The sequence below is a fragment of the Pelodiscus sinensis genome, chromosome 32 (genome assembly GCF_049634645.1).
Source record: "Pelodiscus sinensis isolate JC-2024 chromosome 32, ASM4963464v1, whole genome shotgun sequence".
Classification (NCBI taxonomy): Eukaryota; Metazoa; Chordata; order Testudines; family Trionychidae; genus Pelodiscus; species Pelodiscus sinensis.
The window spans coordinates 8195742-8221242 of NC_134742.1; the positions used below are offsets into that span (position 1 = coordinate 8195742).

Consider the following 25501-nt stretch of genomic DNA (forward strand, 5'->3'; position numbering starts at 1 on the left):
ATGACCCCAGAAGCTCCTTCCCCTCCCTCACAGATCCAGAGAAGGGAGGTGGAAGAAACCTACTGCAGCCCCAGGGAGCAGACAGGCCCTGAAGGGCAGAGGAGGGGGCTTTGGCAGGGGACTGATGGAGGTGGGGGCTAGGCAGGGGACAGACGGAGGTGGGGGCTGGGCAGGACACAGAATTAACCCATCAGGCTTGGGGAGAAGCTGGAGGCTCTGCAGCAGCAGGAGGCAATTTGCAGAGATCTGGGTCCATTGACACAGCCAGAGGGGACGGGATAAAATCAGCACAAACAACGGGACCAAATCACAAACCCAGCCACTGCCCCACTCAAGGTGTCCCTGGGCACGTTCTTGGGGGAGGCTCTCTAGGCCCTGCCTGAGGGTCATAACCTGCTGCCCCATGAGCTGCCCCTTCAGAGTCCCACATGCTGAGACCCCCACCCGCGTCCCTCAGAGCTCCACACCAAGGTGATCTCTCTTTGCACACGTCCCACCCCGCAGGGCTCTGTCACTTCACCAGATAAAGCACAGAAGAGTTCAGATCAACGATCAACCCAACAATACTGCCCCTCACTAGACCCTCCCCACCTGCCTTGGGGTGTCTTGGGGGCTAGCTGGGCTCAGGAAAGCAGCCAGCCCCCCGCTCTTGAAGCTGCTGCCTGCTGGGAACTTTCTTTTCCGCTGTAGACCTAACGACAAGGAACATGCTCTAGACAGGGGCTGGGGTATTGCGACACTGAACGTTGGGGCCTGTAATTGTAGCTGCCCAGAAATTCCCTGGCACGACACTGTGAGCCCCCAAGGCTGAGTTACAGGGGGGATGTAAATACCTGGGAATGGGACAAGCCAGCAGGGAGCTGCCCGAGCTAGCCACTGGGTGGCGCTCACCAGAGAAACTAAGAACATCAGAGCGGCCAGGCTGGGTCAGAGCAAAGGCCCATCTCACCCTGGCTATGTCTACACTGGCCGGTTCTCGTGCAAGAAATATGCAAATGAGGCTCAGTGTGGAATATCGCAGAGCCTCATTTGCATACCTAAGGAGCTGCCATTTTTGCAGAAGAGGCTTTTGTGCCAGAAGGAGCTGTCTACACTGCCCTTTCTTGCACAAAAGAACCCTCTTGCACAATGCCATTCCTCCTGAAAAATAAGTGGTGGAACAGCATTACGCAAGGGAGGGTTGTGCAAGAAGAGGCAGTGTAGACAGGTCCTTCTGGCACAAAAGCTTCTTCCGCAAAGTGGTGGCTCATTAGGTATGCAAATGAGGCTCAGCAATATTCCATGCTTAACCTCATTTGCATATTTCTTGCACAAGAACCGGCCAGTGTAAACATAGCCCCAGTGTCCTGTCTGCCCACGGTGGCCAATACCAGGTGCCCCAGAGTCATTGAACAGAACAGGAAACATCCAGTGATCCCTCCCCTCTCATCCATTCCCAGCCACTGACACACAGAGGCCAGGGACCCCCTCCTGGCTCAGCCCCTGTGTAACTTGTGTCGGGAACTGTGTGTGAATCATTCGCTTTCATTAAATGTTTCCATCTGGTCCTGTCCGGTTGTTCTCTGGTGTGTTCTCCCCTCTGTGAAATGGATTGTTGCCACAAAGGGGTGGAGCTGTGTTGTCTCTATTCCAGTGGTTTTAAACCGTGTTCTGCAGTGCCGCGAGGCAGTTGGAGGTGTGCCACAGAGAACAACAGAATTCAAAATGGCTGCCCTTAAAGGTTCTTTGGTGTTCCTCAAAAAAAATATTTTTGTTTGGTAATCATCGATGTTAAAAAGTTTAAGAAACACGGCTCTGTTGGGTATTTTTTGTGGGGTTGTTTGCCGTTCAGACTATTCTACTGATAAAAAGCAGGACTCAGATTCTCTGTGAACTCACGACTGGATTCAGGTACCCGGGACCCTGCGCTGCTACGTCTGTGTCAGTGCAGATACACTTGGGTGCAGCAGGGCGGGGGCTCTTTAAGGACATAGGAACATAAGAGTGACCATATAGAGTCAGACCAAAGGTCCATCCAGCCCGGTGGCCTGTCTCCTGACAGTGGCCAATGGCAGGTGCCCCAGAGGGAGTGAACACCTCCCAGAGGGAGTGAACATTAAGGGATCCCTCCCCTGTTACCCATTCCCAGCCCCTGGCAAACAGAGTCACCATCCCTATCCATCCTGGCTAAGTATTGAAGGACTAAACCTCCATGAATTTATCCAGCTCTTTCTTGAACCCTGTTAGGGTGCGACTCCTCAGCAGGGCTTAACTAAACATAAGTGAGCTACGTCAACTGCATATCTCATTTTGAAATAGAGCTCTCGTCCTACAACTTCCCTTATTCCTCATACAGTGAGGGTTACAGGACTCAGAGTAAGAAGTCCTCCAGCTTGACAGTATTTTGAAACAATTTCAAAATAACTACCTGCTGTGTAGAAGTGGACTAAGTTATTTCAAAATAAAGTTGCAGTAAAGACTTACCCTTAAATTCCTGGTCTTCATAACATCCTCCAGCAAGGAATTCCACAGGTTGACTGTGTGCTGTGTCAAGAAAAACTTCCTTCTGTTTGTCTTAAACCTGCTATCTATTGATTTAATTTGGTCACTCCTAGTTCTTAGGTTATGGGAACAAGTAAATAACTTTTCCTTATTCACTTTTTCCACACCTGTCATGATTTTATAGACCTCTAACATATCACCCCTTCATCTCCTCTTTTCTAAGCTAGTGACTAAGGGGTTAACTACACCTAGCCAGGTGCAGTAACAAATAGGAATGTAGGTAGGAATTTCAACCTAGGACAAAGGAATGTTTGGTTTTTCCCCCATTTTGTCTCTGAGGGCACGTCTAGACTACATGGATCCATGGACGGAGCCATGTAGATTAGGTTTTTAGGCAGAGGGAAATGAAGCGGTGATTTAAATACTCGCCATTTCATTTAAATTTAAATGGCTGCTGCGCTGAGCCAATCAGCTGTTTGTCGGCTCAGCGCGATAGTCTGGACGCTCCGCAGTCGACATCAAAGGATAGCCACTGGATAGCTGCCAGCCTGATCACCAAAAGCCTCATGCGAACCCAGGAGCGGGTTTGCATGAAAATCAAGTTGGTCCAGTGAGACCCCCAACCCTGAGCCCTGAGCTTAGAATATAAGAACATCAGAACGGCCGTACTGGGTGAGACCAAAGGTCCATCTAGCCCAGTAGCCTGTCTGCTGATAGCGGCCAACACCAGGTACCCAGGAGGGGATGGACCGAAGACAATGACCAAACCATTTGTCTCATGCCATCCATTTCCAGCCTTCCACAAACAGAGGCCAGGGACACCATTTCTATCCCCTGGCTAATAGTACTTCATGGACCCAACCTCCATTAATTTATCTAACTTCTCTTTAAACTCTGTTATAGTTCTAGCCTTCACAGCCTCCTGTGGCAAGGAGTTCCACAGGTTGACTATTTGCATTGTGAAGAAGAACTTTCACTTATAAATTTTAAACCTGCTGCCCATTAATTTCATTTGGTGTCCTTTAGTCCTGATATTATGAGAACTAATGAAGAACTTTTCTTTATTCACCCTCTCCACACCACTCATGATTTTATAGACCTCTATCATATCCCCCCTCAGTCTCCTCTTTTCTAAGCTGAAAAGTCCCCGTTTCTTTAGCCTCTCTTCATATGGGACCTGTTCCAAACCCCTAATCATTTTAGTTGCCCTTTTCTGAATCCTTTTCAAAGCCAAAATATCTTTTTTGAGGTGAGGAGACCACATCTGTACACAGTACTGAAGATATGGCATACCATAGTTTTATACTTCCCCTCCTCCTTCTTTCCCTGGCTTCCCCCTTCCAGCTCCCTCTTCCCAGGTTTCCCCCTCCCCTTTCCCACCCTCTCTCTTCCCCTCTGCCACCTCCTTTCCCCAGTCTCCCCCGAGGTTAATCCCCCCTCCCTCCCAGTTTTGTTAAATAAAGAGAGTTTCTATTTTTGAACACGTGTCCTTTATTTTTTACATCAGGAAGGGAGGCTAGGGAAGGGTAAGTGGAAGGAGGTGACGGAGAAATGGGGCACGAGCCCCCGATGGGGAGGACTGGGGTGGCTCTGCGGGCTCCTCAGGGTGGAAGCTCTCCTGCAGGGTCTCCTGGATCCTGACAGCCCCCCGATTGACCCTCCCCCTCCGGACGGCAGCCTGCGGCAAGTGCAGCCAGGCTGATGGCCGAGTGCTGTGATGTGCCGAGTGTGGGCATTCAGGGCACTCCAAGACAGGACTGCTTTGCTGTCCCTCATCGGGTTAGACAAGCAAGCAGGGAACCCCTGAGAACTGTCTGTCCAGGGAGGGGGCCGGGTCCCTTTAAGCACAGCCCTCAGCTAGCCTGAGGCAGCAGCTCCACACTCTAAGCCCTAACCTGATGCCCTGCTGGCACTCGTTCCAGCCAGCCTTAACTTCAGTTCAGGATCCACACAAAGAGGACATGCTAGTTCGAATTAGTTTTTAGGTCTAGATGCATTAATTCGAATTAGCTTAGTTCGAATTAACTCATTCGAATTAAGTTAGTTCGAATTAACTTTGTTGTGTAGACATACCCGATGGCAGTGTCTAGACTGGCAAGTTTTTCCGCAAAAGAACCTGCTTTTGCGGAAAAACTTGCCAGCTGTCTACACTGGCCGCTTGAATTTCCACAAGAACACTGAGGATCTCATGTAAGAAATCAGTGCTTCTTGCGGAAATACTATGCTGCTCCTGTTTGGGCAAAAGAACCAGTGTAGACAGCTCAGATTTGTTTTATGCAAAAAAGCCCCAATAGCGAAAATGGCGATTGGGGCTTTTTTGCACAAAAGCGTGTCTAGATTGGCACGGACGCTTTTCCGTAAAAAGGGCTTTTGTGGAAAAGCATCTGTGCCAATCTACACGCTCTTTTCCGCAAATGCTTTTAACAGAAAACTTTTCCGTTAAAAGCATTTGCGGAAAATCATGCCTGTCTAGACGTAGCCTCTATGTGGGTATGGAGAGATGCTCTAGGCCCACAGCCCCTTTTCCTCCATCCTCTCTGCCCCCCAACGCCCAGCCTTGCTGGTGTCCCAAAGCCTGTCCGGGAGCCCCAGGACATACCTGTCTCCTCACAGGTAGCTAGACAAACAAGTGCTCTTGTGGCAGTCTCCTGCCAGTGGCAGAACCGAGCAAGGCTCAGACTCTGGCTGGCAGCTGAGGCCAAAGGCACCAGGGTACAGCCTGTGTCAGGATCCAGCCCTAGGGCAGCAAACGTGCAGAGGGGAAGGTTTTCAGGAAACCCAGTGGCCTGGAGCCTGTGCAGAGAATCAGATCGCTGCTAACCACCGGGGACTTCAGCATGTGCCACCCTCAGTGCCGCCCGGAGGATTCAGGGGGTCTGGGGCAAAGCAATTTCAGGGGCCTCTTCTATAAGGGGAGCGTGGGGCCCAAACGGACTTCAGACATTCTCGTGGGGGTCCCTGCATGGCCTGGGACCTGGGGCAAATTGCCCCACTTCCCCCCCCCCGGGTGTCCCTGGCCGCCCTGTGCACCTGTCCCCACAGTCCCCACTCTCTGAGCTGACACACCTCCCCCCAGAGCCAGACAAAACTGGACATGCACCCCAGCTCGCATTTCCCCAAAGCAGCACCAGCCCCCACCGTGATCATGGCTCAGGATCGGCCCAAGGAGGGAAAATGGCAGGGAGAGACTGGGGCAGCTGGAACGGGAGTGGAGGTGGGGAAATGGGTGGGGTTGTTATTTCCCCTTCTGTGCCTGGTGTTTTACAAAGTTGAAATGTAACATCTGCTTTCCAGCTCATGGTGGGCTGCAGGAATGGGCTGGGCTGTGACCGCCAGGCTGCAGGGTCATACAGTTAAAAGGTTCACCGTGAACTCTCTCTTCAGTGGAAGGGTTGCAGCAGTGAGTTGCTGCAGTTTCACGCCTTGTCACCAGCACACACCTGCTGCCTGTGACCTTAAGCCCAGGCGCCCTGGGAGGTGGCTGTCTCAAGCGGGAGGTGGGGTGTTCAGTGAGGCACAGCCAACCTGAGACTCCTCTGCACACACGGTGTCACTGCAGTGACTCAGGGGGGTTCGTTCCCACCTCCTGTTTCACTGCAAGCGGGTGTGTGGCCGTGGACGTCCGCACTGCGAGGTACGAATGTGCTAGTTTGATTGGGGGCACGTGCGGTTCAATACATGTGCACATGCTGACCCCGCTGGGGTGAGCCCCTGGCCAATAGCAGGGAGGCCGCAGAAGCCAGGTGCCAGCATGGGCTAGACACTAGAGTCCAAAGCAGCCCAAACCCAGACACGTCCCACGTAGCCAGACCCTGGCTCTCAGCTTCTATGTTCTTGTGTGTCGCTTTCTCCTCTTTTCCTTTCATTCCCTTCTGGTAATTTACAACCCCTGTTCCCCATGGCTTGCTTATGTGGAGTTCCTGCTTCCTCCTCTCCTTATCTTTCCGCAGCTCCTCCCTCCATCCCCTCCTTTCTCTTCATTTCCCTCTGCCCTTGTGCAGCTGCTCTGACATGGGGCACAGCCCTCCCACTATCACCATAAGCAGTCATCATGCAGAGAGATCAAAGCCCAAAGAGCTCCCGGCAGCCATGGCCGCAGCGACTCCTGCACAGGAAATCCAAGAGGAATCCAAATGTCCCATCTGCCTGGAGTATCTCACAGACCCAGTGAGCACAGACTGTGGGCACAGCTTCTGCCGAGGCTGCATCACTCAGCACTGTGAGACGTGGGGAAAGCTGGGCTCTGACCCTTTGTGCTGCCCCAGCTGCAAAGCCCGAATCCAGAAAGGGTCCCTCCAAAGTAACCACCAGCTCGCAAATATCGTGGAAAAACTCAAACAACTGGATCTCAGCCCAGGCAATGAGAATCTGTGCGGGAGACACGGCAGAGCCCTGGATCTGTTCTGCGAAGAGGACTGGGAAGCCGTGTGTGTGGTTTGCTGGAGATCCCGCGAGCACAGATCTCACCCGGTGCTGCCCCTGGACCAGGCTGCCCAGCCACACAAGGTAGGATCCACTCTGGATGTGGGTTAATTCCACCCTTCCCTTTTCAGACTCAGTCTGTCCAAGCCCCTGACGCTCCGTTTCCCAGATTCTCTCCCCTGATCTCTGGATCTGTCCCCTGCAAGCTCCTTCCTGTGGGCAGGTGCAGAGAGCCCTGAACACTCCTGGCACCCAGCCCCCTGCCGTGCATGCAGAGGCTGGACTTGAAGACCTCTCAGGGCACCTTCCAGAGCTGTGACTCTACGACTAGGGAGAGGTGGGCCCCACAGCCCTGCAAGAGGCACTTTCCCCCACACAGGCTTGAAGCAAGATGTGTCTGTGCTGCTGCCAGGCCGGGAAAGGAGGGAGGGAGCTGTTCCCACCACAGCCCTGAGGCCCAGGCACGGCCCCCAGTAACGACAAACGGCAACAGGGAAACCTCCGGCCAGACAGGCGGCTGGTGACGGACACAGAAACAACGTTCAGAGGCAGCAAAGGGGTCAGGAGGGTGCGCAGGGAGCACCAGGAGGCTCTGAAACTGTTCTGTGAGGTTGATCAGACTTCTGCCTGTCTGGCCTGGCGTCTGTTCCCGGGCTCATCGCGCTCACACAGTGATTCCACTTCCTAAAAGGAAGCTGCCCAGGAATACAAGGGACTAAGCTGCTGTTCAGTCCAATGAGTAATAACTTTGGATTGTAATTACTGGTTAATGGCATCACAGGTTGCTCCACACAGCTGTAACCGTGTCATATGGGTAAATCACAGAATCCCAAGGCTGGCAGAGACCTCAGGGGCCATTCCCTGGGAGTCGATGTAACAACACAAGCGAAGGGCAGACGGTAGAGAAGACACATTGCAGAATGCAGGAGCTAAACTCTGAGAATAAAAAAACATTTGTCCAACACAATAGTCATGTGTTAGTTACAAGGTAAAAAGCATCCTGTAAGCAGTCTCCGTGCAGCAGATACAGCACAGAGGTCTTAAGGGAGCAGCTCAGTTTGGTGGCAGGCCTGGGAAGGAACATGTTGGGGCCTGCTCTCTTGACTCTGCTTTGAAAACACGGTGGCTGCAGCTCAGGTAACTAGGCAAGGGCCTGTGTGCAGAAGCAGCCTGAGGCCGGCTGTAGCAGCTGCCGCTCCAGGCGGACGGCACGATCGGTGCCCCCACCTGCACGGCCATCAATGGCCATGACGTCATCATCGGGCGCCCAGGCCGGTGGTGCCCTAGGCAACCGCCTAGTCTGCCTAGACTCACGGGCTGCCCCTGCCTGAGTGTGCAAAGGAGCCCAGAGTGGCACGGAGGCAGGCCAGGGAGTCTCATGGTCACCTTGTGTTCAGGTGCAGGAAAGAGTCTGTTCCCCAGAGCTGAGCTCTGTGAGGCCCCAAAGCTCGGCTCTCTCACCGACAGGTAGAAGATATCGCCTCCCCCACCGAGTCTGTCTAGGGAGACCGAGAATTGTCTTGCAGCTGGGTGGGAAAACACCCCCTACAAACACAGTCACCGCTCCAAAATAAAACCCCAAACTCATTTCTGTTGTACAGGAAAAACTCCAGGCCCATGTGGCGACTCTGAGGGAAAGGAGAGCGAAGCTGCTGAGGTTAAAGGAGACCAGTGAGCAGAGAAGCCAGCAGTATCTGGTAGGTGTCTGTTGTTTTTCACCAGCTGGGAGACATAGCTGGGGCTTAGGGTTGTTTATTGTAGGATTTCTCTGTGGTCTTGATTAAGGTGCGTTCTTGTGTGTTTCTCCGTTCTCATGGGATAGTGTGTGCGTGTGTCACAAATATTCTCTTCCTGTAAAAAATGGAAGCTGCATTTTAATGAATGAATTTCTGTTCACTGTGATGTTCACAAACCACTTCTCCCAAAACACAAGGGTTGTGTCCCAGGAGACTAGGACACGGCCCCTTATGGGATATTGGGAGCAAAGTGTAAAAAAGTCCCCCCCTTGTCATGAAAACAGACAGTCAAGTATCCGGCTGTGAAGGATCAAAGGTTTTGAACCCCAGTCAGAGGAGCTGACACCCTTGACAGCCCCCTAAGCAAGGTGGGGAGGAGGCAGCGCCATGCTCCTGGAAGGGGTGGAGCCTCAGACGGAAGGGGTGGGGATGCCCCCCAGCTGTTCGGTGGAGATTTAAAGGGCCTGGAGTGCTGCTGTTGCCGTTTCCCCTTTGGGCCCCGTTGGAGGGTGTGACGGGGTGTACTCGCTCCGCACTGGCCAAGGGGAGGGTCGCCAGGCCTACTGGGCTGAGAAGGCCCCTCCTCCGCAGCCCTGCTGGGCGTGCTCCAGCTGCAGGCCGGGTATAAAGGCCAGAGGAGCAGCTCGGCTGGGGCTGACCTCCGGAGGGGCAGGAGCTCCTTGTGGTCGGAGCTGCAGCCACAACCACCACGCCACCATCAGCTGCCACAACGATTGTGGCTGGTGGTCGGGCTAGACTCCGCCCCACCGGATGCAGCCGCCGCACCAGCATCCACCCACACAGGTGGGGACTGTGCCTAGGGTTACCAGGTAGCTTCAGTAAAAATACCGGACACACTTGATGGCAGGAGCGACTGGCTGGGAGGGGAGCGGGGCTTGCTGGGGTGGGAGAGAGAAGCAGAGCTGGTGGGGGGGGGGGCAGTGGGGCTGGCCAGGGGAGATCAAGAGGAGAAGTGGCCAGCAGGAAGGAGGGCTGGCCTGGAGGGGGTTGGGGGCAGCAGGGTTGGCTGGGGGAGATGGGGGGGTGGGAAGCAGGGCTGGTCGAGGGGGGTCGGGGGCAGTGGCACTGGCCAGGGGAGATGGGGGAGAGGGTTGGAGGGAGCGGGGCTGGCCAGGGAACATCAGGAGGAGGAGAACCAGCCAGCAGGAAGCAGGGCTGGCAAGGAGGGAGTCGGGGGCAGCGGGGCTGGTCGGGAGGGGTCTGTGGGGAGGGGGAGAGAATTGGCTGGCAGGGAGCGGGACTGACCCGGGCACATGCAGATCCTGGGGCGCTGCCCGTCCTGCGCACGGTCCCGGCGAAGCGCGAGTGAGTCCGGCTACGGCTCCACAACCCGCTAGACCAGCGCTCAGGAGCGTCTCCTCCTCCCCAAGGCATCACTCCTACGTCAGACACAACCAGAGGCTCCTAGCACCGATTGCACCCCGCCTCCCAGCCACTCTCCCTGCCCTCGCCAGGCTTCCGTCGGGCGCCCAGACGGAAAACCAGAAAATACCGAACATTACACATGTCCGGGATTTTCTGAATTTTTTTATTGGACAAAGGGCCCCAGAACCAGACTATCCGGTTGAATACCAGACACCTGACAACCCTAGACTGGGCCAAATGTCAGAAAAAAAAACCTTTTTCAGAAGCCCCCTTATTCCCCATAGAACGAAGAATGCAGGGGCTTCTGAAAAAGCGTGTTTGCTCATCCGCAAAAAAAAGTGGAAGAACAAACGCATCCCCGGACGCAGAACAGTTTTTCTGGGATACATCTGCTATCCCGGAAAAACTGTAGAGTGTAGACGGACCCTCTGTTGGGGGGCCACAGCAGTAAAGGCTGAGGATTTTTTGGAAGAGGTTTTTTGCTTCTCACTTGTGTGGTCTCCAGCTGACCCTTCTCATAAATACAGAGGCATTGAAACATTTGGTGTTGGACATAAGTTAATATTTAATCTGTTTCATTTAAATTGAACCGTTCTCCTTTGCTGCAGCTGGTTCAGGAAATATGGTCACTGTACCCAGCCTGGCCCTGCCTCCCCTCCCAGCACACAGATCTGTGAATAGGTTAAATCATGGCACGCCACTTGTGAAAGGGGACCACCCCAGAGGGAAAACTGGTGCTCTGAGCTTCAGTCACTGAAACCCCGAGTGCTGCCCCTCCCCCATGGGGCTGGATCCCTGATTACCTCCTCCCTCCCCCGTTACAGCACTAGAGCCCTGAGTCACACACACACACATACACGCTGCACAGCTGAAGCCCCAAGTGCCAGCAGCCCCCCCGCCCTTGGTGTCCCATATTTGTCATGGGGAAATCTGGTCACTCTGTGGATGCATGATCGCTAGATACACTTGAAGGAGCCAAGGGACATGATACAAACAACTGAGTTACTTCCTTATCTGCTGCTGGGCTGCTCCCGGACCCTGGCTTGGCCCTGGTGTTACCAGGTTTGGCCTGGGGCACTGCTGCCTGTCTCTGACTCTGGCTTGTCATGTCTCCTGGTTGCCTCAGTCCTGCCTCCACATGGCTCCAGACACTGACTCTGGCTCGGCCTTTGTCATGACACTTAATCTTAATTCTGGCCGCAGCCCTTAGTAAGATCCTGACTCAGGCTTTAGATCCTGACTTCCAGCTGCAGCTCTAGGACTGACAGCTCAGGCCCTGGTCCCTGTACAATGTCTTAGAAATTGTCTCTCTTGCCAGACTGTATTAAGGGCCTTCAGGCTCCATTACTGCCCCCGACCAGCCCTGTCCCTGTTTTCACTCAGAAACAGACACAAGCCAAGAGGCAGAAGATCGTGGCCGAGTTTCAGCAGCTGCGGCAGTTCCTGGAGGAACAAGAGCGACTCCTGCTGGCCCAGCTGCAGAAGCTGGAGGAGGAGATTAGGAGGCACCAGACCGAGAGGGGCAGGAAACTCTCGGAGCAGATTTCCCGTCTCAGCGAGCGGATCGGGGAGCTGGAGGGGAAGTGTCAGAAGCCAGTGAGTGAATTCCTGCAGGTGAGACCGAGGAGAAACAGCCCAGCCCCCCACCCAGGGAAGGGAGGCTCCTGAAACACAAGTGCTGGGGTCCAGCCGTCAGGTCTGGGTGTAACGTGGCAGGTGCTTTGACATGTGAGCGACTGTTGGGCTTTGCAGAGTCCCAGGCACAGAGCTACGTCTAAACCCTTCTCTGGGCCCCCTTTGTCTGTCTGATGGGTTATTCCCTGCGTGTCGTGTGGGGCTGATGCTCTTTTCCCTCTCCCCTCCAGGATATCAGGAGCACCTTGAGCAGGTACGTGGCTCTCGCTCTCCCAGCCCTGTGCAGTGTGAGGGGACGAGCGAGGAGCTGATGTGAGCACCACGTGTCCCCAGGGCTCCACAGCCAAATGGGCGAGGGGGGAGGAAGGGAAGGTCACAGTCTGGGCACAAATTTTTCTGATAAACTTCAATCTGAGGGTTTCTCATTGTGTAGACTCTGGAATTCTCCATTCAGTGACCTCAAGGGTTTTCTGGAGCTGTCACCTACACAGGGACAGGCTGCCCCAGGCCTGAGGGGTGGGACATGGGCCTGTCCGTTCTGGGCGCTGGGCACCACTCAGCCCAGGGCAGCAGGGGTCCAGGGTCTTTCCCACCCGAGGGCTGTTTGGAGACCTGTGTGGGATGAGCGGGGGAGGAGGGAGCTGGTGTCTCAGTCTAGTCCAGGGGTCTCTGACATTTTTAAGCACGAGGTCACTTTTTGAACGGAAGTGCCGTCCAAGATCGACCTCAAACCCAAATACCCTGGCCCCGCCTCCTGCGCGTTACTTGCCCCGCCTCTCTTTCAGGCCCCGCCCCTGCTCACTCCATCTCTCCCCATCATCACTCACATTCACCAGGCAGGGGCAGAGGGTTGGGCTGCAGGCTCTGGTCTTGGATTAAGGGATGTGGAGTGTGAGAGGGGCTCTGAGCTGACCTTGGGGCAGGATGTTGGGGTGCAGGAGGGGGTTCTAGGTGCAGGCTCTGGGAGGGTGTTTGGATGCAGGGGGCTCAGGGCTAGGACAGGGGTTTGGGGTGTAGGAGGGGGCACATGACTGGGGTAGGGTTTTAGGATGTGGGCTCCAAGTGGACACTGCTCACCTCAGGTGGCTCCTGGGTGGTGGGGCAGTGGGGTACGGCAGGTTCATCCCTGTCCTGGCCCTGCACCACTCCCAAAAGCAGCCAGCAAACTTGTTCTATCCCTAGTCCTGTTGTGCCCCCTCTCTGCTCTGTGGAGACAGGATTCAGGGTGTGAGAAGGAAGCACCTTGACATCAGCGCCCTCCTCTCCCTGCCCTGCCCAAAAAGCAGGACCCCCTCCCCCTCCGAGGGAAACAGCTCCAATGCAAAGGGCAGGAGATGCCCAGCAGTAGGGGGAAGGACAGCAGAAGGGCTGGCACTTGACAGCCTCTTGGCCAAACCCGTCAGGATCCCCCGTCAGAGGTTCCAGGATCTACCCGCAAATCCCATCGACTGCTCGGTGATCACTGATCCAGTCCCCAGCGGGCAGATTCTACAGCCCTGCCCCCGGGAACCTCCTGTCCCTCAGCACCTGGAGGCCCAGGGGTGAGTTGGCCGTGGAGACCCAATTCCCCTTTGTCCCCAGAGCTGGTCTCCCCAGGCCGGACGTGGGGAACATTCCTGAGTCCCTGCGGGGAAGGTCGCCCGGCCCTGGGGCTGCGCTGCCCCTGCTCTCAGGCTGGGAGAACTAGAGAAATTCTCACTCCCGGCCCATCAGGGCAGCGACTCACTGGCCAGAGGGTGAGAACTGAGTCACTCAGTGCAGGGTCACCATGAGATGTTGTGTCTCCCCAGGTGTGAGGAGGGGCAGGCCCAACAGCCTGAGGAGATGGCTCCTGAACTGGAGGAGCGAGTCCGGGATTTCTCCCAGCAAACTATTGCGCTGTCGGAGAGACTGAGGGTGTTCAAAGGTACCTAGGAGGGACCGAACAGGGCGCACGGCACAGACTGGGGGTGCAGGACATTCAGGTTGATTCATTGAACCCTTCTCTGTTCAGAAGCCTTTGCAATGACCCTGCCTGTGAGAGTGAGAAACACCAGAGAGAGAAACAAATTCTGCCCCGTTCCCTTCTCCTGGGGCATGGGATGGTGGGGGAGGATGATGCATTTCTCTTGTGATGCTCTGTCAGCCCCATCCCATGTCTGACATGTTCTGCTGTCACGGGGTGTGGGGGAGTCCCCGGGCCCTCCCCCGCACCATCGGCAGCCAGACGTGACTCTCAGTCAGGATGCAAACCTCGTGTTTAACCCGTTATCCAACTGAGCGGGTCTGGCTGGCGACTGCCCCATCCCAGTTGGAGCAGCCCCCGACCTGTGGGGCTCTCGCCACTAGCCCTGGGCGGGGGCTGCTGCCGGTTCCCAGCTCCCATTGGAGCACCCCGTCCACTGCGGGCCCAGGAACAGCCCCCTGCCCGTGGTGAACCAACCCCAGTGAGCACGGCCCAGCCAGGGTGCTGCCTCCTGGTTAGCCCCTTAACCTGGCGCATCCCTGCTGAGAACCAGGCCCTGGGGCCAAAGAGCAGCACCCGACACCTGAACCCTCAGTCTCAGGCCGTGTGGTGGAGCTGGGCCCAGCCCCTCCCTGAGCTCCCGTCCCGCCTGGCCGCCCATCTGGGCCAAGGGGCTACAGGGAAGGAGAAAGCCCCCCCCCACAGCGAGGGGTCCCTCCAGCACAGGGGCCCCTCCAGCACAGGGGCCTCTGGTGCCCCCTCCCAGCAGCTGCAGGCCCAAGGCCTGTCCCTGAGGGGGGTGGGGAGGGTGTGGGGCTGGAGGGGAGGGGGAAGGAGGGACAGAGGCAGGTCCCTGAGAGGAGTGGGGAGGGGGTGGGGCTGGAGGGGAGGGGGAAGGAGGGACAGAGGCAGGTCCCTGAGGGGAGGACAGGAGCGGCACAGGAGCCAAGCAAACAGAGCTGTAAACAGGGGAGTTTGAGTGGGAGTTTGTAAAGGGAGTTTGTGCCAATCAAGAAAGGCTTCTTTGTCGGCGCGTCGCGTCCAGACTGCCCCGATCTGCCGACAAACAGCTGATCGGCAGAGCGGGGCAGCCATTTAAATTTAAATGAAGCCGCGATTATTTTAATCGCGGCTTCATTTCCCTCTGCCGATCTGGCTAATCTACATGCCTCCGTCGATGGAGGCATGTAGTTTAGACGTACCCAAGGAGGATGATTGGATGTGGTAGCTGCGGTATGTACATGATTCTGGAGGGGGTACCTGAAAGGAGTTTTGTTTGCATGAAGTGCCGCCTGATCGAGCTGATGGAAGAAAAGATCCGAGGACTGGAGATGCAGGTGGAAACTCTGGTCGAGTTTAGAAGGGGGTTTGAGCAGATGATGGGGCAAAGGCATGACGTGGCTGAAGGGGAAAGTTTAGATATGCAGATGAAAGCAGGATCAAGGGCCTCAGAGGGGGGACTGCTGGGCGAAGAAAATGGACAGTGGAAGCATATGCCTAAGAGAACCAGGCAGAGGAAAAGATGGGTCAGTGAAGGAAAAATAGAGCTCAAGAACAGGTATGTGGAGCTGGAGAATGAAGAAGGGGTACAGCAGGTAGATAATGAAGATAGAAGGGTGAGGAAGAAGAGAAGAGTGGCTAGTCCCATAGATAAAGGGGAAGACTTAATGGAGACAACACCAATAATGAGCATTAGGAGGATACAGGATGGGTTAAAGAAGATTACTAGGGAAAATAGGAATGGCAAGGACTTGCAGCCAGAGGAAGCAAGAGATAGACTAGAGAATTTACTGTCACTAGGAAAAGGCAGGTCTATGTGATTGGGGACTCCTTATTGAGAAGAATAGAAAGACCTGTAACCAGAGCTGATCCAGAGAATAGAAGGGTGTGCTGTCTGCCAAGGTGCTAAGATACGAGATGTGGAACTGAGGTTGAAGAGGATTATTAAGGGAGCAGGAAGGAATCCATTGATCATCCTTCATGTAGGAACAAATGATACAGCTAGATTCTCGCTGGAACGAAATAAGGGAGACTATGATAGGCTATGGAGGATGCTCAAGGAAATTGAGGCTCAGGTGATCTTTAGTGGGATTCTGCCTGTTCCTAGAGAAGGGCAACTAAGATGTGACAGGATTATGATGATCAATAGATGGCTTAGGCAGTGGTGCTATAAGGAGGGCTTTGGGCTATGGTCACTGGGAGGCATTTATGGACAGAGGACTGTTCTCTAGAGATGGACTTCACCTAAGTAGGGAGGGAAAAAGACTTCTAGGATGGAGGCTGGCTCAATTGATTAAGGGTATGTCTACACTACAACGTTAATTCGAACTAACTTAGTTTGAATTAGTTAATTCGAAATAAGCTAATTCGAACTAATGGATCCAGACTAAAAAACTAGTTCGAATTAGCGTTTTGCTAATTCGAACTACAATGTCCACATTAAGTGGACCCTGAACCAGGCTTAAGGATGGCCGGAAGCAGTGCCGGCAGGGCATCAGAGGAGGACTTAGAGCGTGGAGCTGCTGTCTCAGGCTAGCCGAGGGCTGTGCTTAAAGGGTCCCGACCCCCACCCCGGACAGACAGTTCTCAGGGGTGCCCCGCTTGCAAAGCAGTCCTGGCTTGGATTGCCCGGAATACCCACACTGGGCACATCACAGCACTCGGCCATCAGACCGGCTGCACTTGCCGCAGGCTGCCATCTGGGGAGAGGGGGCAATTGGGGGGCTGCAGGAGAGCTTCCACCCCAAAAGCCCGCAGAGCCAGCCCAGTCCTCTCCATCGGGGGCTCGTACCCCATTCCTCCTTCACCTCCTTCCACTTACCCTTCCCTAGCCCCTCTTCTTGATGTACAAAATAAAGATAACGTGTCTTCCAAAATTGAATCTGTCTTTATTGAACAAAACTGGTGGAGACTGGGAAAAGGAGGTGGGAGAGGGGAAGAGAGAGGCTGGGAGAGGGGAGGGCAACTAAAATGATCAGGGGTTGGGAACAGGTCCCAAATGAAGAGAGGCTAAAGAGACTGGGACTTTTCAGCTTAGAAAAGAGGAGACAGAGGGGGGACAGGATAGAGGTCTCTAAAAGCAGGACTTGGGTGGAGAGGGTGCATACGGAAAAGTTCTTCATTAGTTCCCATAAAGAAGGACTAGAGGACACCAAAGGAAAGGAATGGGTAGCAGGCTTCAAATTAGTAACAGAAAGTTGTTCTTCACAAAGCAAAGAGTCAACCTGTGGAACTCCTTGCTGCAGGAGGCTGTGAAGGCTAGAACTAGAACAGAGTTTAAAGGGAAGTGAGATCAAGTCATGGAGGTTGGGTCCATGGAGTGCTATTAGCCAGGGGGTAGGAGTGGTGTCTCTGCCCAAGGTTTGTGGAAGGCTGGAGAGGGATGGCACGAGACAAATGGCTTGGTCACTGTCTTCGGTCCATCCCTTCCAGGGTCCCTAGGGTTGGCCGCTGTTGGCAGACAGGCTACTGGGCTAGATGGACCTTTGGTCTGACCCAGTACGGCCATTGTAAGCTCAGGGCTCAGGGTCGGGGGTCTCACTGGACCACCTTGATTTTCATGCACACATGCTCCTGGATGGGCAGGCTGGCAGCTCTCCTGCCCTAGCCGGCCACTTTCCTGTGCCTAGTGCGGAGGTCGTGGACGAGGTCCACGATGTCCGCACTACACCAGGCGGGTGCCCGCCTCTTGCGGTCCTGGGCAAGCTCCCGGGAGCCGCCAGCCTGGTCCCGGGAAGACGGAGAGGGCTGGGGGGCATCGGGTGGCTGGCTCGAGCCGTGCCAGGTGCAGGGTCTGCTGGCTGGGTGCTGGCAGGCTTGCACCTGGCATGGGCACCGTAGCCAGCCCGTGCCCCTTTAAGGGGTCTGGGGCCGGGGGGGGGGGGCAGACGAGTTTCCCTGGTGTTGGCCAGAGTAGCCACCAGGGAAACCTGGGGAGGGCTAGCCTCCCACTAGTTCGAATTAAGGGGCTACACAGCCCTTAATTCGAACTAGCTAGTTTGAACTAGACTTAATCCTCGTAAAATGAGGTTTTCCTAGTTCGAACTAAGCGCTCCTCTAGTTCGAATTAAATTCGAACTAGCGGAGCGCTAGTGTAGCACCTAAGAAAGTTAGTTCGAACTAACGTCCGTTAGTTCGAACTAACTTTGTAGTGTAGACATACCCTAAGAGAGCTTTAAACTAGGAATTTGGGGGAGACGGTTGGGAGATGCCCAGGTATTCTCTACGCCAGATTTTAACACTGAGAGGGAGGAAAACGAAGTAAGAAAGGATATAGTTGGGGGTAGGAGAATGAACATGAGGAAGGGTGGGGTGGATACTAGTCTAATAGGTCATGTTGGAGGTATAACGTCCGTGCCAAATTGGTTAAAGAATGTGAATGAGGCCAAACAGCAAAAATTAAGATGTTTGTACACCAATGCAAGGAGCCTAGGTAACAAAAAGGAGGAACTAGAGCTATTGGTCCAGGAAGTGAAACCAGATATTATAGGAATAACAGAAACACGGTGGAATACTAGGCATGACTGGAGTACAGGTATTGAAGGGTATGTGCTGTTTAGGAAAGACAGAAATAAGGGTAAAGGTGGTGGAGTCGCATTGTATATCAAAGATGAGGTAGATTGTAAAGAAATAAAAAGTGATGGAATGGAGAAGACAGAGTCTGTTTGGGCAAAAATCACATTGGGGAAGAAAACTATCAGATCCTCCCCTGGGATAGTGCTTGGGGTGTGTTATAGACCACCAGGATCCAATTTGGATATGGATAGAGACCTCTTTAATGTTTTTAATGAAGTAAATACTCATGGAAACTGCGTAATCATGGGAGATTTCAACTTTCCAGATATAGACTGGAGAACAAGTGCTAGTAATAATAATAGGGCTCAGATTTTCCTAGATGTGATAGCTGATGAATTCCTTCATCAAGTAGGTGCTGAACCAACAAGGGGGGATGCTATTTTAGATTTGGTTTTGGTGAGTAGCGAGGACCTCATAGATGAAATGGTTGTAGGAGACAACCTTGGCTCAAGTGATCATGAGCTAATTCAGTTCAAATTAAATGGAAGGATAAATAAAAATAAATCTGAGACTAGGGTTTTTGATTTCAAAAGGGCTAACTTTAATAAATTAAGGAAATTAGTTAGGGAAGTTGATTGGACTAAAGAAATTATGGATCTTAAAGTGGAGGAGGCCTGGAATTATTTTAAGTTAAAGTTGCAGAAGCTGTCAAAAGCCTGTATCCCTAGAAAAGGGAAAAAAATTATAGGCAGGTGTGTTAGACCAAGCTGGATGAGCAAGCATCTCAGAGAGGTGATCAAGAAAAAGCAGAAAGCATATAAGGAGTGGAAAATGGGAGGAATCAGTAAAGAAAGCTACCTTATTGAGGTTAGAGATTGTAGGGACAAAGTGAGAAAGGCTAAAAGTCAGGTAGAGTTGGACCTTGCAAAGGGAATTAAAACCAATAGTAAAAGGTTTTATAGCCATATAAATAGAGGGAAAAAAAAGAAGTAGGACCACTAATTACTAAGGATGGAGTGGAGGTTAAGGATAATCTAGGAATGGCCCAATATTTGAACAAATACTTTGCTTCAGTCTTTAATGAGGCTAATGAAGAGCTTAGGGATAATGGTAACTTAACAAATGGGACTAAAGATATGGAGGTAGATATTACCATATCCGAGGTAAAAGCCAAACTTGAACAGCTTAATGGGAGTAAATCGGGTGGCCCAGATAATCTTCATCCAAGAATATTAAAGGAACTGGCACATGAACTTGCAAGTCCATTAGCAAAAAATTTTAATAAATCTCTCAACTCAGGGGTTGTACCATTTGACTGGAGAATTGCTAATATAGTTCCGATTTTTAAGAAAGGGAAAAAAAGCGACACGGGTAACTATAGGCCTGTTAGTTTGACATCTGTAGTATGTAAGATCCTGGAAAAAATTTTGAAGGAGAAAGTAGTTAGAGACATTGAGGCTAGTGGCAATTGGGACAAATTACAACATGGTTTTACAAAAGGTAGATCGTGCCAAACCAACCTGATCTCCTTTTTTGAGAAAGTAACAGATTTTTTAGATAAAGGAAATGCAGTGGATCTAATCTACCTCGACTTTAGTAAGGCATTTGATACAGTACCACATGGGGAATTATTGGTTAAATTGGAAAAGATAGGGATTAATATGAAAGTTGAGAGGTGGATAAGCAACTGGTTAAAGGGGAGACTACAGCAGGTCATATTGAAAGGTGAACTGTCGGGTTGGAGGAAGGTTACTAGCGGAGTTCCTCAGGGATCAGTTTTGGGGCCAATTTTATTTAATCTTTTTATTGCTGATCTTGGCACCAAAAGTGGAAGTGTCCTCATAAAATTTGCGGATGACACAAAGTTGGGAGCTATTGCCAGTTCAGAAAAGGATCGGCCCTGGAGGTTTTTCGCCTTCCTCTGTAGCATGGGGTACAGATCACAGCTAGAGGATTCTCTGCATCTTGGGGTCTTCAAAGTATTTGAAGGCTTCAATATCTGAGATATAGGTGAGAGGATTATTCTGGGAGGGGAGGGTGAGATTCTGTGGCCTTCACTGTGCAGGGGGTCAGACTAGATGATCATAATGGTCCCTTCTGACCTTAAAGACTATGAGTCTATGAGTCTATGAGGTGGGGAGGGGCGGGGCTGGAGGGGAGGGGGAAGGAGGGATAGAGGGAGGTCCCTGAGAGGGGTGGGGCTGGAGTGGGTCTAGGGAGGGTGGGGGAAGGGATTTCACTCTGCAAACCTGAAATCTCACCTCTTTTATCCTTCTCCCTCCAGGCACTCTGGCAGCTACACTGGTGTCAGGAAGAGGGTACATCCCGGGTGAGCTGCCTCTGAGCCTCATGCCCCCTCGGAGCCAGGCCTTCTGGCCACTGCCGGGTGCGGTGCAGTGCCTCAGGACAGGCAGGCACCGGGCAGGCTGCCTAGCACCACTGGCCAGGCCCCAGCCAAACTACCCCCCCTCCCCAAACCCTGAGTTTCCTCCAGGCCAGGGGCCACCTCCTGCACCCAATTCCTCATTCCAAGCCCCCCGGCTCCCGCAAGCCCACAGCCCAACCCCCCATCCCAGAGTCCCTCCCAAAGCTTGCATCCCAAACCCCTCATCCCCAGGGCTACCCCAGAGCCCTGAGCCCCTCCAGCGCCCCACTCCCCGCCTGAGTGTGCAGCCCCCTCCGGTATCCAACACCCTCGGCCTCCCCCCAGCCTGGAGCCCGGGGTCTGAGCGTGACAAAAGACACTTGGGAAAAGGGAAGAGGCACCGAGCAGTAACCCAGGGACACGCCACAGCCCCACTGCGCAGCTGCAGCCCCCTGGCCGTGTCCCCTGAGAGGGACAGAAGGGTAGTTGGTGACGTCTGCTGCCACCTGCCTCTGCTCCCCGGCTTCCTCCTGCTGCTCCTCTGTGACGCCCTGGCCTGAGATCCCCCCACTGGCCCCAGCCCCTCGTGATTTCACTGGGTCACAGGGACCCTCACTGCTCAGGCAGCCTCTGCCCTGCCCCTCCCTGCAGCGTGGTGCCCAGGCCAGCTCGGAGGCTCGGCCCCTCGGCCTGCTTGTGAGTGATTCAGCTTTGATGGCGGGAGCACGAATGGGGATCGCCCCCAGGGAATCTAGTCAGCTGAGTGGGAGCCCTGGTGGGGGACGAGCCAAGCGGGGCCAGGCACCGCACAGCCCAGTCTCCCACCAATTCCTGTCTCTCCTGCTGGGATTGACACCCCAGCCCCCTGCTTAGCCGGGGAGCCTCAATCCAGGGTGAGCTCCCCTCCCTCAGGGCCTGCTCTGTCCCGCTCTGCACCCTCCCCCCACAAGGAGGGTAAGAACATTGCAGGTCCCATCACATGGGCAGTGTCGGCCCAGCTAGCGTGTAAATGTGCGTGATGTGCAGGGTGGGAAACATCTCAGATCAGTCACAGCTGCAGAGTTTGTTAAACGTTAATGGTGCAGGACCAGCAAGACCCCAAACTGAGGCGAATCCATGTCACGATATTTGCATGCTGATATCGAAACACTATTTGAGGGCAACCCTCATGCAGTGTTCCCCAGAGGACCGTGCAAAGCAAATACACCCCTGAGTGGAGAGCGCCCCCCAGTGCCTGAGAACAGGGGGCAGGTGTCCATTAGAAAACACAGCCCGGGGGGAGTCCTGGAGTTACTTTCCCGGCTGCGCTTCTCACCGGCTCACTGCAGTGCCAGGAAACCCAGCCCAGAACAGGGCGCTGGGCCAAGCCGCTCCAGCCCTGGGCATCTATGTGGGGGGAGGGAGGAGCACAATGCAAATATGGTCTGGTCCTGAAGTCTCTCTACCTCTCTCTCCTCCAGGACAGCTCCCTTGTCCCTCCCTCCTCGCTGTGTCTCTTTCTCCAGCACACTTGGCTTGGCTTGGCCTGGCCTGGCCTCCCTGGCCGCTCTTAACCTTGGGCTCCCCTTGTTCTCTGGTGGGGAGAACAGTGACTGAGGGGCTGTGCCCAGCATGGACTCTGGGGCACTCGGGGACGTTGATCTGTCTCCTGCCCCCGGCAGAGGACCCAAGAGTCCATGGGAGGGTCCCTGCTCTGCCGGGGGAAGGGATGGATCAGACCCCAGAGCACCAGGGCACGGGGCACAGACAGGGGCAGCCCTGGGCCCATGGCAGGCAGTTGGGGAGCTGCTGAGAGCAGAGCTCTGGTCCTGTTCCCCTTTTCCTCTCCCCCCGCGTGAGCTCAGCTTCTCTCTCCCTCCGCCCAGCCCCCGCTGGGACCCCCCTCAGCTCCCTGGGGCCCCTCTTCCTTCTGTCAGCCCCTGAGTCAGCCTCCTGCCATGGCTGGGACTGAGACACCCCCGTTCCCTCCGCACGGCGCCTGGAACCCCCAGGGCAGGACTCGCCTTGTTCAGCCCAGTTGAGGCTGGTCCCTCCCTCTCCCCCCCCCACACCCTGCTGGCTCTGTGGGGTCTGGGCGCTGAGCTGGAGACGGAGCAGCCTGGTGGGGGGCAGGTCGGAGCTCGGCCCAGAGCCCCAGTGCGGCGGGAAAGGAGCCGAGCCCAGACGTGCCGTGCGGGGGGGAGACGTGTCACAGGGGGAATCACAAACTCTCTGTCCCTGAGTCACTGCCCAGCTGGGGCAGATTCTGTCCCTGATGCCATCGACTCCCCCCCAGGGCCGAGCTCTGCCCCTCACGCTCTGATTCTCCCCCCAGCCAACGTGACTCTGGATCCAGACACGGCGCATCCCCAACTCGTCCTGTCGGAAGGAGGGAAACGTGTGAGACGGGCAGAGACACGGCAGCCACTGCCCGACACCCCGGAGAGATTTGACATTGCGTTCTGTGTGCTGGGCCGCGAGGGCTTCACCTCGGGAAGACATTGCTGGGAGGTAGAGGTGGGGGATGGGCCGGACTGGGCTGTGGGGGTGGCCAGAGAGTCTCTGAGCAGGAAGGGATGGATCAGCCCTGAGGGCAATGTCTGGGCTGTGGGGCGATATGAGGATCAGTTCCTGGCTCACACTGACCCTGAGACCCCCCTACCCCAGAGCCCCCCCAGCAGGATCCGGGTTTGTCTGGACTGTGACCGGGGGCAGGTGACATTTATCGATGCTGCTACCGAGGCCCCGATCTTCACTTTCCCGCCAGACTCCCTCCCTGGGGAGAGAATCCGACCCTGGCTGGCTGCTGAAGACACAGACACCGAGCTCCGACTGTGTCCCTGACACTAGCCCCTCTGGCCTCACACACCCCAGTCTGTGTGACCCTGGAGGACTCCCCTTTACCCAGCCCCTGGCTCCTCATCTCTATGACCCCAGAAGCTTTTCCCCCTGCCCCCCACAGATCCCTAGAAGGGAGGTGGAAGAAACCTACTGCAGCCCCAGGGAGCAGACAAACCTGGAAGGGCAGGGTGGGGGCTGGGTAGGGGGCAGAACTAACAGCCGGGCTGGAACAGGAGCATTTACTTCTCGCATTAGCTCCCTCCACACCATGTGGCCACCCACCAGCTTTTTCTCATGCATCCTGTGAACTTTGGTGTTTGCTTTTCAGTCCCAGCTCTCAGAGTCAGGGGATTCGGTGAGACTCTCAGTTTCATTAGACCGTGGGTCTCCAACCTTTTTACACCCAAGATCACTTTTGCAATGTCAGGGCAAGCCAAGCTCTACCCCAGTCCTTCCCCAAGATCCCACCCCTTTCCTGAGGCCCTGTCCACTCTGTTCCCTTCCTCTCCATCACTTGCTGTTCCCCACCCTTACTCACTCTCCCTGGGTTGAGATAGGAGGTGTGGGCTCTGGGGTGGGAACAAGGGATTTGGAGGTGGGAAAGGGTAAGAGGTGCAAGTTTTGGGAGGGAATTTGGGTGCAGGAGGAGGTGGAGAAGTGGATGCTGGCTCAGGGAGGAGCTCCAGGCTGGGGAGTGTTGGCGTCAGGTGGAGGGTTGGGGCGCTGAGCAAGCCACAGGCTTATGGATGTGGGGGGGGGAGGTGCAGGACTTTGGGCTGGGCTGTGTGAGAGGCTCAGGATGGGGGGTTGGGAGTATGAAGGGCTCAGGGCACAGATTTGCAGTGTGTAGATTATGCAGGAGTGTTGTGGCAGAAGACTGGGGATGTGGGGGTGCAGGAGGTGGGGGATGTGAGGGGCTCAGGGCAGGGGGTTCAGGTGTAGGATGGGATCAGGGTTAGGGCTTGTGGGGGTGCAGGAGTGTTATGATGCCATGGCCAGATGGGGGTTAGTTGGCCAGGCTTCACTTTTCAATAACATATGATGTCCAACACAAAAGGTTTCAGCGTTGTCTGTATTTATGGGCGGGACAGGGAACCTGTTTTGGGTCAAGGGTCACTGGGGTTCCAGGATTAGTGGATTTTGTGGGCTCCTCTAAGCTCTGGGATGGGCCCAAAAATGAGGGATCCAGTGTGCGGGACAGGGCTGCCAGTGAGTGGGATAGGGATGGGGGTGCAGGATTTGGGTGAGTAGTAGGGGGCAGGAGCAAGCTGGGGGTTGGAGTCTGGCCAGGAGGGAGGGGGCAGGGTGCTGGTGGGGGTCTGGCCAGGAGAGAAGAGGCGGAGCAGCTTGGCTGGTACCTGGGGGTCTCCTGGGATGAAAATCTCTAGGGTAGGATCTGCAGGCAGCACTGCAAGAAATGAACATGTGGCTCCTTTACAAAATCCAGACACTTTTGATCCTGCACCTCCATCTTAACTACCCCCCCTCTCCTCCACCTCCATGCACCTTCCCGGAGCATAGGAAAGGAAGGGAAGACAAGGAAGGGTGCCACTGTTGTGGGCAGGGGAGGAGTGTGCACTTTTTTGTCTTTTCCTTCCCCGTGCTGCTTGCCTGCGGGGGGCAGGGGGAGGGAGGGAGAGTCCCAGACTCTGCATCAGATCTGAGAAGCCAGATCTGGTGTGGAGCCCTGGGACTTACTCTCCCTCCCCCCCCCCCCCCCACACACACACACCCTGCAGGAAGCCAGAGTTAGCTCCATTTTCACAGGAAGCTGTAGCACCAGCACGGGCTCCTCATTGGGGGCGGAGGGAACAAAGGGGGGCTGGGAACTCCTCCTTGCGATTGACTGGCCATGCCCCCATGATCGACCAATCAATCACGATTGACTGGTTGGTGACCATGGCCCTAAGCCCTGCCCCTTTCTGCCCTGCTCCAGCCTGCCCCTCATATGCCCCCTCCCACCCCCATTCACCCCTCCCCACAAGCCCTGTGTGTGATTACCAGGGGGCTGGGACTGGCAGTGGGGTCGGGCCCCCACACTCTCCATGGCAGCAGGAAGCAGAACGGCCTGGCCTGGCTCCGCCTTGCCAGTGTAAGGCCCTCCAGTAATCTCCCAGGTTTCCCTGGGCCTCATGGCCTGCCCCATAACGCGAGGCCCAGTACGGCTGCCCTCAACAATCTTAGGGCTGGGATGGC

At 54.8% G+C, this 25501-nt stretch overlaps 1 protein-coding gene across 3 annotated transcripts; it reads left to right on the forward strand.

Annotated features, from left to right (window-relative positions):
* Positions 1 to 6477: 6477 nt before the first annotated feature.
* LOC112546901 (tripartite motif-containing protein 10-like) lies at positions 6478 to 24844 on the forward strand. Of its 3 annotated transcripts, XM_075913983.1 has the most exons (7): positions 6478 to 6987; positions 8505 to 8600; positions 11409 to 11639; positions 11891 to 11913; positions 13451 to 13566; positions 20405 to 20449; positions 22800 to 24844. In XM_075913983.1, the coding sequence occupies exons 1-7, from the start codon at positions 6493 to 6495 to the stop codon at positions 23306 to 23308; spliced, it is 1515 nt and encodes a 504-aa protein (XP_075770098.1). In that variant the 5' UTR covers positions 6478 to 6492; the 3' UTR covers positions 23309 to 24844. The 3 variants fall into 3 exon arrangements, with proteins under 3 accessions (XP_075770098.1, XP_075770096.1, XP_075770097.1); XM_075913981.1 differs by lacking the exon at positions 22800 to 24844 and having other exon boundaries at positions 20405 to 22791; XM_075913982.1 differs by lacking the exon at positions 22800 to 24844 and having other exon boundaries at positions 11409 to 11621; positions 20405 to 22791.
* Positions 24845 to 25501: the final 657 nt, after the last annotated feature.

Excerpts from the sequence above, each read along its gene's own strand:
- LOC112546901 (XM_075913981.1), top strand. The coding sequence starts at position 6,493 with ATGGGGCACAGCCCTCCCACTATCACCATAAGCAGTCATCATGCAGAG. Across the intron at positions 6,988-8,504 it reads AGGCTGCCCAGCCACACAAG|GAAAAACTCCAGGCCCATGT; the intron begins GTAGGATCCACT and ends TCTGTTGTACAG. Across the intron at positions 11,640-11,890 it reads CAGTGAGTGAATTCCTGCAG|GATATCAGGAGCACCTTGAG; the intron begins GTGAGACCGAGG and ends TCTCCCCTCCAG.